Here is a 14339-nt window from a genome sequence, read left to right as displayed (position 1 = left end):
GGGTTCAAGCACCTTGTTGTCTAACTTTTGGTTTTATTAAAACACAGGATCGTAAACAATTTCGATTTGCAACCGCTCCGATGAAAGACAATGATTAATTAAAAAAGAGATAGAAACAATGTCATCAATATCATCAAATACAATGTCACCTAAGTGATACCCCATAATACATAGCTGGTAAGAGAAAATATCCCGACCCGTAACCAAGAGAGAAGCCAGGTTCGGAGGCTCGCAAATGGAAGTAAACAAAGTTTGTGAGTGTAGTCCTTGTTTGTTGGTCCTATAATAAAAAGAGGAGCGTGAGGAAGCGCGTGAAGAAGAGAAGGAGCGTGTAATTAACGAAAGCAGAGTTCCAAAGTGTTTTTGCTGTGTTGGTTGCCATGCTATGCTATGCTATGCTCTTCTGACACAGTGAGAGTAACTCGGGAAGTGAGCAACCACATACATCACAATAATCCAAAACCCATCTTACAACTTCTTCACCAACCCACACTCTCTCTTCAGCTAGGGTTTCCTCTCTTCACATTTCAACACTCTTGTAAGTCTACCCTCTTCACATTTTCCTTTTCTTTTGGGTAGTTTAGTTTAATGTTCTGCATTATTCAAGTTTCTGTACTTAGTACACTTGTGTTATTTATTGTTATGGTTGACCAGTTTGTTAAATGCTTTCTTTCTTACTAGTATATAGTGATGTTTTTTTTTTTCCATCACCTTTTTATAAGCCTTGTTTGTGTTGTTATGACATGAACAATGATACATTATCTTTGTTTCAAAATCTGGATTTTGTTTTTGCTATTTATTATTTTATTATTAAAGATTAAAGACAACAATTTTGAGTTTATTTATTTTGTTTTTTAGTTGTTTTTTTTTTTTTTGTTTAAAGTTGCTTGGTGCTTTCTCTAGTCAACACAACATGCAGACAAATTTTCCTATTTTTTTGGGTTTCTTTCTTAGAAGTATAGTAGCTTGCTTTTAATGTTGTTGGAGCCGAATCTATGTTTTTTTCCTTTATACATTTTTATTATTCGTTCTGTTCAGTTGTTTTGTTTTCAAAGTACTTGTAGATCTGGTCAAAGTTAGTCAAAATAATGGAACCTTTCAAACTTGTGTATTTTCTTCCATTTTCATAGCTCTAAATGGGTAAAGAGTGAAGGTCAAAACGAAAGTTAGAAAAGTTGAAGATTGTTTTTTTTGTTAAATTCATTTAATGATGATAGTTATTTAAGGATTTTGGTGTGAGGGTTGTGTTTATTTATTTTAGCTATTTATGTGTGTTTTGGATTTTGGTTGGTGGTAGTGGAGTTTGTTTACTTGGAGTTTCCTTGAAGGGATTATATACATTTTGTTTGTTGCCCTTTTTTGTTGAATGCTGATTCAATGGGGTCACATAAGCTGCGAACAATTGCTTTTTCTAGTACTATATAAAGTATAAATCAAATTCCTTTTTCTTTTTATTTCTTACTTAATCTTAGATTCTTATTGCAGGAATAGTAGGTCAGGGGATTTGAAGAAGTATTTTCCATTGCATTTCTATCTCTTGAGACATTAAATTATGCAGACACCAAAAGCAAGGTAAAGATTGTAGTATTTTAATTTTAACATTTTTTATGCATACCATTCTCTTTGTGCCATCTCATGACTAAAATCAGCATGAATGAGTCTCTTTTATGAATCTGATTTTGATGTACTTCTTTCAGATTGTTTTATTTCGAAAAATATATTTGAAATTGAAAAGTTAACTGTGGACAAAATTATTTGATTAGTACTCTGATTCTATTGCATTGTGTATGTTTGTCAAAACAAATTTGTGAAGGGATTTTTCTATGTTGTTTAGTGAAGATTGAATTCCTTTAAATAAACTTCTCTTAGTTCTTATTGGGCTTGAAGCAATCTACTATCTCTGTTTATTACATTCCAAGATCAAGTATGCTTGTGTGGTCCAATGTTTTTGTTTAATTTACTTAAGTTGGAAAATGTGATGTTATTTAACTTGTATAATGTATATGAATGGCGCTGTAAACGGTGTTTGAAAATAGCGTTGCATAACTTCCTCCGGATGATTGATTCTCCTAACTCGATCACTTCAGTGTGTTATGGTTTGGATTTACATTTATTATACATTTGTTTATTTATGCTAATTGGCTTATGGCTGGCAGATCCAGTGCTCCAGAAATGTCCCAAAGGAAATCACCTGCTACAACTCCTCGAACTGCTCGCCAGTTGAAGACACCAAACTCTGGTTCTAACTCGGCCTCCTCCTCACCAAACCCCATAAGAAAGATACCAAAAGACATGAGTCCGAAAGTAAACGAACGCAGGTTATCACACAGTCCAATATCTGAGGTATTTGAAACTACTCCCTCTGAACTCAATTATTATAAGTAACAATGCATAATTTCTCACTTATTATGACATTTAATTATCTTGAATTCATGTAAAAACGGAAATACATTTACCAATATGCCCCTCGTTATAATAATTATCTCTTCCCAACTTAATTGATTAATTTATGAGTATTTTTGGAATAATAACATTAAATGTGGATAGATTACTTGACATTTAACCCACTTGGGTTGGCCTGGTGGTATTGGCTTGGGTCTTGGGAGTGTGCTCCTCCGCAAGGTCTCAGGTTCGATTCTCTCCGGTGCCAATTTGGGTGGGCTATTTAGTTTCTTAAAAAAAAAAGATTACTTGACATTTGCTTATATTTGATATTTGAGTCCAACAATGATATTTGAGTCCAACAAATTTAGGCACTCTTTTGCTAATAATGTGGATGGGTTAGTTAGACTTGCCTTATGGAGCTATCGCGGCTAATGACAATCTCCTTGATGATATTGATAGATACTTATTGTTTAGTGGCTCTTGCATTCAAATTTTCAAGTTCGTAAATTTTTTTTTATGGAAGTTCTTAATCTAATATCTGTGTTCTATATCTATATATCTATATACAAAATCCAAAATATTTTTAATATTCATCATAATTTTATTTTATTATTCACTTTATAATGTGTCTCTTTTTCTGGCTTTAGAAGAAGCGGACTAGCAAGGTTCAGGAATTGGAATCACAGATTGCTAAGCTTCAAGAAGATCTGAAGAGTGCTAAGGATCAACTTAACTCATCGGAGTCATGGAAGACAAAAGTTCAAGAGGAGGCTGAAGAAGCAAAGAAGCAGATACTGTCCCTGTCAAAAGAGCTGGAAGAATCCCGTCAACAGTTTTCGGACCTTTCCGCTTCCGAAGAAGCACGACTTCAAGAACTCAGTAAAATATCTCAGGATCGAGATCGTGCATGGCAATCTGAACTTGAGGCTGTCCAAAAGCAGCACTCAATGGATTCATCTGCTCTGGTGTCTGCCATGAATGAAATACATAAATTGAAAAGTCAGCTTGAAAGAGCAAGCGAGTCCGAATTTTCTCAGACTAACAACGCAGAGTCTGATCATGCTCAGATTCAGGACTTGAGGATGGATCTTAGTGAAGCTATCTCTGTTATGGAAAAACTAAGAAATGAGGCAAGTAATTGCAAAGAATCCGAATCACGAGCTTTAGAAGTAATTGGCAAAATGCAAATGCAATTGGAAACAGTAAATAAGACAGTGGAGACACTCCGATCGGATGGTATAAAAGCAACTGAAGCTTACAAGTCCTTAGCTTTTGAGTTGGAACAATCAAAATCTCAAGCAAAATCCTTGGAGGAACTTGTGAGGAAACTTGACACTGATTCAACCAATGGAAAGGGACTTTCTCAGGAAAATGAGGAGATAAATGGGCTCAAAGCCGCGCTTATCTCTGCCAAATCTGAAGTAGAGCAGTTGAAATCTGCATTGGATGTTGCCGAGATAAGATACCAAGAGGAATACATCCAGAGCACATTGCAGATTAGAAGTGCTTACGAACAACTGGAACGTACAAAATCAGAATCCAGTGAGAGAGAGGCTGAATTATACGAGGAATTGAGGAAAGCTATAGCTGGTATTGAAGAGCTAAAAGCAAGCCTGATGGAAAAGGAATCTCAATTGCTGAGTTTGTCGGCGGAGAATGAGGGGTGCAATTCCAGTATCAATGAAAAGCGATCTACTGAAAGGGAATCTGAACTTGCTGCAGAACTCAAAAAAATGGATACTGATGTTGCAGAGTGGAAAGCAAAATTATTAGATAGAGAGTCCGAGTTGAAAAAAGTAACTGAAGAAAACAGTATCCTCAAGATGGAGATAAAGGAGTTGGAGCAGAATAAAATCACTGAAGAGGCTGTTGAGTCGGTTGAAACAGCAAGGGCTGCAGAGAAAGAAGCTTTGACAAAACTTAGCTATGTAATGGAAGAAGCGGATAAAAGTAACAGAAGAGTGGCTCGTGTAACCGAACAGCTAGATGCTGCTCAGGCTGCAAATTCAGAGTTGGAAGCCGAATTAAGGAGATTGAAAGTTCAGTCTGATCAGTGGAGAAAAGCAGCGGAGGCAGCTGCATCTATACTTTCTACCACCGGAAACAATGGAAAATGTGTAGGGAAAAACGGCGCACTTGACAGTAGTTTCAACTCTATTTCAAGCAAGACAATGAATTCACCTTATTTAGAAGACACAGATGATGAGTCTCCAAAGAAGAAAAACAAAAACATGCTGAAGAAGATTGGAGTGTTGTGGAGGAAGAATCATCATTAAGTAGATTTTAATTGTATGTTGTTTCATTGTACTCTTTTTATTCTTACTGGATGTTGTTATTATTGTTAGGTATTACTAGTGTCTGGTACCAACTTTCTTGAATCAAGCTGTTCAACTGTTATAGGACCCTACTGTATTTTGTTTCTACAAGTAGATCCTGTTTTATTGTCATCAAATCCTTAGCAAGTAGTATCAAAATTATGGATGAAAATGTGTTTGGAAATTGTTCTGAGACCAATGTCAGCATTATTTTAATTCAAATCTCTAAGTCCTATAACAGTGGTTTGAGTTTGCCAGTTGCAACTTTTTAAAAGACATCGACCAAAAGAAAATCCATATTTTTTGACTCGAAACATAGTGAGTTTTTAAATATAAATAAATAAACACATTTTAAAATGAACAAATTGAAAGGAGCGTGATGATTTTTTATTTTAGCTTAAATCCATGAAAAATTCATGACCCTTTAATATTGTTTGGTGAAAATTTCTTAACTCAACTGTGTCAATAGCTTTGGCATGAGGAATTTGAAATAAAACATTTACAAATGTTTTTTATGAAGGAAGATAATTTAGATTAGGGGGCACACTCATGCAAAGTCACATAGAACCATCGACTTGGACCCAAAGTCACAGCGGATATGCACGGAAGGCACGACTGTTTGTGTCAAAAGCAATGCTACATATTTACAAAGGTTCAGTTAGCATCTAAAATCATTCAAAAATAAAATTCGCATCTAAAAGTTAAGATATACTTCATCCGTCTCATATTAAGCGACATAGTTTGACTATTTGTGTCATTCACTTAACACACTTAACTATATTTTTCTACTAATATATAAAATTAAATGGTAGCATATAAGTTACTGTTAGATTCATCCCGATTGTTCACATTGCCAATTTAAAAAAAGAAACGAAGGATAAATAATATTCAGAAATTAATAAATTTACATTTTATCGGAAATAAAAGTTAGTAAATAAAAAAAGAAGAACTCGTATATTTTTAGGTATACTAAAAATGTAGGTTTAATAGCAAAAAGATGGGTGCTAATAGGTGCTATTAGATTTAAAACTCAAATCAGCTGAGGCCCAGCCCAAAATAGAGGTTTTGGTTCAACAGTGATTCCTTTATATAACCACAGAACTCCATCGAAAACTAGGGTTTACAATTCTACACTGCCGCTTTAGCATACTCTTCTTCTCCGATTTCCTCCAAGCAGAACTAATTCTCGATCACCATGGGGTAATACAACTTCACATTCTTTAATTTCATTATTCTCATACGTATTTGCTTGTGTTAATGTTGTTACGCCATTCTAATTTTCGTATTTGAATTTGACTCTGAATTTGGATTTTTATTGTTTCATCTGATTCTGTTTGCTTTCTGAGAATTGGGAACACAAAAACATGAAATAGGTCATTAGCGTAATTGATTTGTCATATTCTTATTGAATTTTTTGCTACTTAGTATGGATCTGTGTACTGAATGTTCTCACTGCTTCGTTGAGTATGAAATTTGTATATTTCTAGTATTAGGTTTCTGATTCGTGATTCGCTTCATTTGAAATCATGGTTGAACTTTATTGTTGAATTTGTTCAGCAATTTGATTGAAAATTATTATCAACTTTAAGATTAGTGTAACACTTTTTTTTTTTTTTTTTTTTTTTTTGCTTAAGATGAAAAAATTTAGTTAATTTTAGGCATGGTATTGTTTGATTTTGCTTATATGCTTAAGAATATTAGTGTTAAAGATTTTTTTGTTTATCTTTTGTCTGCAGGAAGACAAGAGGAATGGGAGCTGCTCGCAAGCTGAGGAGACTCCGTATCAAGCAAAGGTGGGCTGATAAGCAATTTAAGAAATCTCATCTTGGGAATGAATGGAAGAAACCCTTTTCTGGTTCATCCCATGCTAAGGGAATTGTTCTTGAAAAGATGTAAGATTTATTTAACCTCTTACTACTAAATATATCTTTTTAATTGAATATTGTCTTAGTTATTACGCATATGATGTTAAGGATTTGTATGGTCTTTTATGTGTAGTGGTATTGAGGCTAAGCAGCCCAACTCTGCCATTCGTAAGTGTGCTAGGGTTCAATTAATCAAAAATGGGAAGAAGATTGCTGCCTTTGTCCCAAATGATGGTTGCTTGAATTACATTGAGGAGAATGTAAGTGATGATGATCATGTTATTTGCTGTTTTTATGTGTTGCATCCTTTGAGTCTGTTATGTTAATTGCACCTTTAATACTATGTAAACTACAATGTATATCCTCCAGTAATATGGTTGTTGATGATGGTTTGTAGGATGAAGTCTTGATCGCTGGATTTGGGCGTAAAGGTCATGCTGTTGGTGATATTCCTGGAGTCAGGTTCAAGGTCGTGAAGGTTTCTGGTGTCTCTCTCCTTGCTCTTTTCAAGGAGAAGAAGGAGAAGCCCAGGTCTTGAAGTTGTGGGATGGCTATCCTCTTTTTTCTTTAGTTTAATTTAAAAGTTGTTATGAATTATGCATCCTCAAACTTAATGAGTTTTATGGACAATTTTGTATCCGTTTTAGTACTAGTAATCTTTCTGAATTTTGTTTGATTAATATGATAAAATGTTTTATATTATTATCCTATCTTCTCTTTTGTTGTGCCCCCCCTCAATCTTTCCGGTGAATAAACTGTACCACTTGATTATTCAATTATCTTGCAAGAGCAGTCTCTAGTTTGAGTAATCAAATGCAGATTCATGCCAAGGGTTAGAGTTTGTAGATATGTACTTTTGTTTGTGACGATATCAGCTATTCTGATGTCTGTTATCCTCCTTAGATACCAAAGTGCCGCTGTTATGTGTGTAAAAAAACCTATTAGAGGTGGTTTAAGATTATGCATGCAGCTAATGGTCATATGAAGAAGCAATGTCCCAATAATGCTGGCATGTGGTATGAGAGAAAACGTAGCTTAAGCTGGTTTAGTAGATTCAATCTAGTCTTACAGTTACTCTATCTTATGATGATAGAGAAAATGATAGACAAGGGTAGTGTGTTTTCCCCACCTTAATGGTAGAAATCTGGATAAGAGCTAGTTGAGGTGTTTGAAGTGGGAAGTAGCATTTAAGTTTGACGCTAATGAATTCTAGAACTGAATCGAATGGGACTACCCTTGAGTCATGCTTTATTCCTAAAAATCTACGTAATTGTTTTTCACTGTTTTTGTTTCCTCCAACTTCATGTTACCCATTTGCGTCAATCATTTCTTTTATCTACACCCAATTTTGTCTGGTGATTTTTCTATTCTAGTTTTAATCTAACACCGAACCGGCCTAGAAATGTTTGCAAGCATAAGGTGGTGAAGGTTTCTGGTGTATCTCTCCTGGCTTTTTCGAAGAGACGAGGGAGAAGTCTGGGTCTTAAAGTTGAGGGATGGGTCTCCTGTTTTCTTTAGTTTCACCTTAAATTTGTTATATTTTTGCTTACGAATACCAGATGAATTCTATGGACAATTTAGTATCAGAATAGTAATCTTTCCGGACTATCTGATTCACATTTGATAATATCTATCCTTCTGCTACATTTGGTTGGAGCTGTATTTGATATCAACACTAGATCCCGTATCAAATAAACTCGATATTCTTTAGTTTCACCTTAAATTTGTTATATTTTTGCTTACGAATACCAGATGAATTCTATGGACAATTTAGTATCAGAATAGTAATCTTTCCGGACTATCTGATTCACATTTGATAATATCTATCCTTCTGCTACATTTGGTTGGAGCTGTATTTGATATCAACACTAGATCCCGTATCAAATAAACTCGATACTGCTGTCAGATACTGACGGGCAAACCATGTTTAAGCTGGCAGTGCTATATGAGGTTTAAGGTGGTGTATGATGGATGCTGGGTAAAGGACATACATGACTTGTCTGTCTGGATTTGCTCATGAATTAGCCTTCAACAATCATCTAAGCTAATATCTAGTTAACAACATCTTGCTTATCCTGTTCACTAAATTAAAAATGAGTTTAAGCAGGCATCATTCTAGATTCCCTAAGTAAGGCACCTCGTCCATATGGCCTTGATACATATTTGGACACTCCTAGCATGCGATCACTGCCATGTCATCCTTGGCTCGAGAATGGCTTTAACCTAGTAGACACTTGCAAGGATCGTGAATGGTTTGGCTCGAGAATGGCTTTAACCTAGTAGACACTCGCAAGGATTGTGAATGGTTCTATCCTAGAAGAGAAATTTTATTTGGACATATTTTGTTGTCAGTATAGATACTACATTTTTTTTTTCCTTCTTTCCTTGAATCCAATCAATAGTAATGAATAATGTATTTTTATACGGTGCCAAACATGTTGTCAACTTTTTTTATATAATATGCTTTATCATAGAGTTGTTTACACCCACTCAGAGACGCCCCTAAATCACGATATATAATGACGAACAACATTTTAAAAGAAAATATTTGATTGAGTAAATTAAGATTTAACTTGTATGAACTAGTTTATGTAAAAATAAATTGGTAATTAGAAGCTTCCAGTGAAATTTTAAGGAATACGATTAAAATATACTCAAACATACTACAAAGCTTTTAAAGAGCTTTATTTATCTCAACTTAAGTTATTTGTTATTATATTTAAAAATTAAATTTTACACGTAAAGCCTAGCTCAACTGACAATGTTAAAATTGTTAGATTAGACGTCTTCATCCAAGACCTTACGGTGTGTGTGAGTTTCAATAGTCTTTACGATATTTACAAGTTATGGCTTTTTTTTTTAGGATAAGTTATGGCTTATTACTATATACATTTATTTATTTTTTTTTTTTTGAGGGAGCATTTATTTATTTCATGTTATTTTTAAAAAAAAAATTTCATATACACCGCATTTTGAATACCTTAAAAAAAAAAAATTCCCAAACATATTACAAAGCTTTTAAAGAGGTTCGTTTCTCTCAACTTGAGTTATTTAATTTTTAAATTTAAAAATAAAATTTATATTTATTACACTTCATTCAACGCATAATAAGAGTTTATTATAAATTTAAAATTTTGGTTCTGCATTTTTAGTGGCATGGTTTTGGTCCTTGTATGTTCATTTGATTAAGTTTAATTGTCCCCAGATTTTTTCAACCAAGCAAATTTAGTGCCAATGTCAATATTACATGTTATTTGATAAAACAGTACTCAAATGAAGCAGATATTATTTGCCCCAATTGTTGTAATTGTAATAATTATAATCCAAATGAAAAAATTGTAATCCCATGTCTTCTGATACACCTATCATATCAAAAATTGTGATCTAAGTGGGAATATTTTAAATAGCTCCTTATGAAAACTTAAATGTAAAACTAAAACCACACAGCTTTTCCAAACCATAAAAACCAAAAATGGAATTAACCCTTTTTTTCCTTAAGAGGGGAATGAAACCTATTTAAAAACAAAGAAACTGAAAATTTAAATTTATAAAGCATTTATATGATGCACCATTCAAATACACTACATAAAAAATTATTAAACAAAACGGCAAATAAATACCATTACATGGATTTAAATCTTCAATTGTTAAGAAAATGAAATAAGATTACAACAACACCAAGTTCATTTTCTTCTTGTTCAAAATATCCGATGCTAAAAGGATTCATGGCAATGAACCCAAGGAAAAAAGAGACTGCTCAAATAAATAAATAACAGTAGAACAAGTACTTAAAGACTTGGCATTCGTAATCTGAAAGATCAAGACTTCTACAGTTGCACTTTTAGCACAAAGCAGCAAGCTAAAAAAAAAAGCAGTTCAACTTATCATATCATCTCAGTTGTTTTCTTTTGTAATGCTTTCCAGCACAGGTAAGTTGGTTGATTTTATCTCTGAAGTTGCTGGTTCTGTCAAAACAGTACAATCCATGTTGCAAAATGAATCTTTTGCTGCAAAGGGTATCCTTGCTGAAGTTGCCATATCAATGCTGGTAGGGGTGACACATTGATACGGGGTAGACAAACCTTTGCTTAATTCTTGGTTTTTAGGATAATCAAAAAGCTCCTTGTGATTCGATAACTCCATACCATTGGATTTATCTTGGAAGCTGATATCAGTCTTACAAAAAGAAAGAGAATCACCGTTGATCTTTTCCTGAGTCTTGGAATTTATGTTCATAAGTCCAACTTGTTCGATCAAACAATCAACTTGATTATCATGATAGACACTGTCCTGGTGATCGACACGGGTCAGTGGACGCAAATCATAATTAGTTCTCTCCATTTCATGCGACAGTGATGTATATTCAACATTTTTAACAGCACACTTCAGCATTTCAGAAGAGCTTTTGACGTTCTGCTCTGCACTAGATGTCTTATTTGCAACATCTAATGATTCATCAATATGATTTGGATGTGGGTTTTGCTGGTTATCTAGTTTTTTGTTTGCAATTGGCTTGATACATCTCACTGCTTGCAGCTTTGCTTTGATTTGGCCTTCACTTGAACTTCCTGCTCCATGTTTTAGCAAGCCGTGAGACACAGAAGAGTGTGGTTGCGCTCCACCACGTGGAGTGCGCACTGAGGATTTCGCCTGCATAAAGAGATGAAGATTAAATTGGAAAAATGAAAAAGCCATAGTTAATAGAATCACATATTACACGTGGAAAAACCAATACGTGGCTATGGCTTTCAGGTGTGTCACCAAGGTCATAATGATACAAATTTCTTCAGAAAATGCACTCTCAAACTATTTTATGACTATGTCAAACATAAAGAAGGCGGAAAAACTCACCCCATCAAAGAAACCAATCTTTGGCGAAGGCAGTCGCAGGCCTGAAGGTTTTGCAGGAGCTGGGGGATTAACTGCTGCCACAGAAGCAGTCCTTACACTTTGACTGATAATTCCATTTTGCTGAGCCTCCTGCCCTTCTAAGTTAAAATCACTCCGAGAAATCTGAGAATTTATACCTTGATCTGCATTAGTGTCTGATAAAACCTTTCTGCTAGAGTTACTATCAATGCTGGACCTTGAACTATCACACATGTGTTTAGGCATAGAAGTTGATACAGATGCCTCTGAAGACCAGTCACTAACAGAACTAGCGGGGGAAATACTAGAAGAAAGTTTGTTAGCAGAAATCAAGCTTGAGAGACTAGAATTCCCAGATTCAGTTTTGTTTCTTGAAGCGAAGCCCGATGGTGTTCTGGCGGGAGGGCGAGATGAGGGAGGCTTTGAAGTTCCAGCAATAACGTTTCTTCTTGCGGAATTAAATGGAGATTTACCAATATTATCAGATAAGTTGCTACCGGAAGATTTGGAAGTTGCTGATTTTGTCTTGGTTGATATTGACTGGCCAGGAGTTAATTTGGATAATATTGTGGACTTAGGCTCCGTACCCCTTGAACCTCCAATAACAGATGCTCTTGACACTAAACTGACTCTATCTGAAGAATTAAAATTTACTACAACTCAGAAAGGCATTCCTTATGCAAAAATGAGGATTAAAAAAAGAAGTAAATCATGCCAATGCAAGTACTAACCACCATTTATGTGTTTTGCCTTGTCCTTTTCGCTTATGATATGTGGAACACTAAGCGATGCTCTTTTGGATGAAATTGTGGAATTTGCACTAGGCTTTGTTGGCACCTTCGACGGCTTTGAAATAGATGACTCCCTCCTTGTAGCGACGGGCTTTTTCAAAATAAGAAAATCAGTCAAGTGTGTGTGTAGACAATTAGACATAGCCACTTAAAATTTCATTTACGATTTATGAGTGCTTCTGTCTTCTGCTAATCGTAAGTTAGTATAACTAGGAAAGGCATTTCAGCAGTTTAAATTAGTTGCATACCTGTGGTATTTGTGTAAAAGTAGGATTATTCTTGTTTGTCGTCTTCCCGATTACTCTCGCAACAGCTGGTAGATTCCTTGAAGCAGGTGATGCCTTCATCTAAAATCAATTGAAAGTTATTGCACACATTATTTTTATCGTTTATCAAAATGGAAAGCAATTAGGATACAGTTACACAATTTCAGCTTTAGACAGGACAACATGGCACCTATCCTAGAATTGATATTGCACTTCTGTGATGGGGTTACTTTGTGGACATTGATATACATTCAGGTCAAAGTTCCAAAGGTGGAATTACATCCCAAGTTTTGAAAGGGGAAACAGCCATCCCCAGTTGAACCAGCCCATTGGGGTGGCACATCTAGCATTTTTCTTCAAGTAATCTTGAGAAGAGACAGGGTTAACACTTAACAGTAGGATCATAAGGTATTACGTCACAATTTGATCTATGTAACCAATCTCACTCGGTAAGAAATAATCATGTTGTCGCAATAAAAAGGATATGTATGTACATGTGAGAGCAACAAAAATACTATAGTTTTGGCCTTTTTAAAAAAAAAAAAAAAACTAAAAAAATTCTAGTCACAATCATGTGAGAGCAACAAAAATATTCTAGTCACTATCATCAATGTAAGTTACCTTGTTGCGAGGAACCACGCCAACCTTTCTAGCAGCTGAAAAAAGAGAGTCAAGGAATCATCAATTGAACTAATTAAGCATAAATCAACACACCCTCAGTTTTGAATAAGCATTATGAATACAAAAACTCACAGTCTCTAGTTGGCAACCCCTGAATCCCAGAGCTAGACGACATTCTGGTAGCTGCATTAGCAATTTTGGACTTGTTGCTGGATTTCTGAATGGAAGCTCGAACATCCTCAAACAAATCACCCTCCAAATCAACACTTTCAGTTTCAAAGGTTAAACTATCGCTCCCTAAGGTCGAAATGGATTCACATGATTTGTATACATCCTCTTCAATCCTTGGTAATGTTTCCTTCTCAACACCTTCAATTATACTAGTTAACTCCTCAGCATCCAAAACCCCTAAACATTAACACCAATAGAAAATAAATAAATAAATCAAAAACAAATTAAAACTCAAAGTCCTATTTTTAAGAAAAAAAATTAAAATTAAATAAAAGTACCAGCATTAGTGAAAAAAGCAGTGTCCCAAGCTAAACTCTTTCGCAAATTGAACGTAGGGTTTTTCTTCTTTGATTCAGATGTCTGAGGTTCGTTTTCCCACTGTTCAATTTTTGTAGCAGCATCTTCAAATTTTTTTGAATTCGGAGTGTACCAAGCTTCGTTTTCTGAAAATGAAAGTTTCATTCAGATTCAATTGGATGCGATTTGAAAAAAAGAAATGAAAAATTAGGAAAAAATGTGAACCTGAATTTTGGTGGTAATTGGAAGAAACGGGATCGAGAAGAGAATCATCGGCAGAGAGAAAGTCGATGATGCTGAGACGTCGATCTTTGACATCGTTGTTTATCGGAGAAGCGTCGGAGTCGGAAATCATCGCCGGCGAAAGTGATGTGAAGAAGGGAGAGCGTTTTCTGTTTCAGAAATTTGAACTTAGGAGTAGCGGCTAGTGGGATTTCAAAGACAAACAAAAGGTACGTTAAAAGTTTGAAAAAATATATTGGAAAGAAAAAATGTGACTTGGCGAATAGATGGTAGTATGTAATAATTCGCTTGCATGTGCTCATTGGAAAATGCTAAAGATTTATTCATTACGACGTAGTTTTAAGTTTATAGTTTTTTTTTTTTTTTGAGAGGAGTTTTTTGAGTTTATAGCTGTCTTTGTAATTTGTTGTGAAAAATTAACCATCTTTTAAATTTATTTGACTAGCTCTAAAAAAA

The 14339-nt window shown here is 34.7% G+C and overlaps 3 protein-coding genes across 4 annotated transcripts; 2 read left to right on the top strand and 1 right to left on the bottom strand.

Moving 5' to 3' along the window:
• Window positions 1-270: 270 nt before the first annotated feature.
• On the top strand, window positions 271-4837 carry RIP2 (ROP interactive partner 3). Of its 2 annotated transcripts, none has more exons than XM_085727780.1 (4): window positions 271-538; window positions 1486-1572; window positions 2157-2343; window positions 3036-4837. In XM_085727780.1, the coding sequence occupies exons 2-4, from the start codon at window positions 1553-1555 to the stop codon at window positions 4659-4661; spliced, it is 1833 nt and encodes a 610-aa protein (XP_085583906.1). In that variant the 5' UTR covers window positions 271-538; window positions 1486-1552; the 3' UTR covers window positions 4662-4837. The 2 variants fall into 2 exon arrangements, with proteins under 2 accessions (XP_085583906.1, XP_085583905.1); XM_085727779.1 differs by having other exon boundaries at window positions 3033-4837.
• A 978-nt stretch (window positions 4838-5815) lies between these two features.
• LOC146910468 (small ribosomal subunit protein uS12y) lies at window positions 5816-7275 on the top strand. Its single transcript, XM_085727778.1, has 4 exons — window positions 5816-5900; window positions 6437-6592; window positions 6699-6825; window positions 6963-7275. The coding sequence occupies exons 1-4, from the start codon at window positions 5896-5898 to the stop codon at window positions 7101-7103; spliced, it is 429 nt and encodes a 142-aa protein (XP_085583904.1). The 5' UTR covers window positions 5816-5895; the 3' UTR covers window positions 7104-7275.
• A 2886-nt stretch (window positions 7276-10161) lies between these two features.
• On the bottom strand, window positions 10162-14086 carry LOC146910467 (uncharacterized). The gene is made up of 8 exons (XM_085727777.1): window positions 13866-14086; window positions 13622-13786; window positions 13245-13520; window positions 13113-13147; window positions 12474-12572; window positions 12166-12316; window positions 11417-12069; window positions 10162-11215 (listed from the first exon to the last, which is right to left on the bottom strand). The coding sequence occupies exons 1-8, from the start codon at window positions 13993-13995 to the stop codon at window positions 10460-10462; spliced, it is 2265 nt and encodes a 754-aa protein (XP_085583903.1). The 5' UTR covers window positions 13996-14086; the 3' UTR covers window positions 10162-10459.
• Window positions 14087-14339: the final 253 nt, after the last annotated feature.

The sequence above is a fragment of the Medicago sativa genome, chromosome 7 (assembly GCF_051527215.1).
Source record: "Medicago sativa cultivar Bolivia chromosome 7, Bolivia_mono, whole genome shotgun sequence".
NCBI classification, from domain to species: domain Eukaryota; kingdom Viridiplantae; phylum Streptophyta; class Magnoliopsida; order Fabales; family Fabaceae; genus Medicago; species Medicago sativa.
Note: the sequence above shows the minus strand (reverse complement) of the source record. Positions and strands in the feature narration are given on the sequence as shown.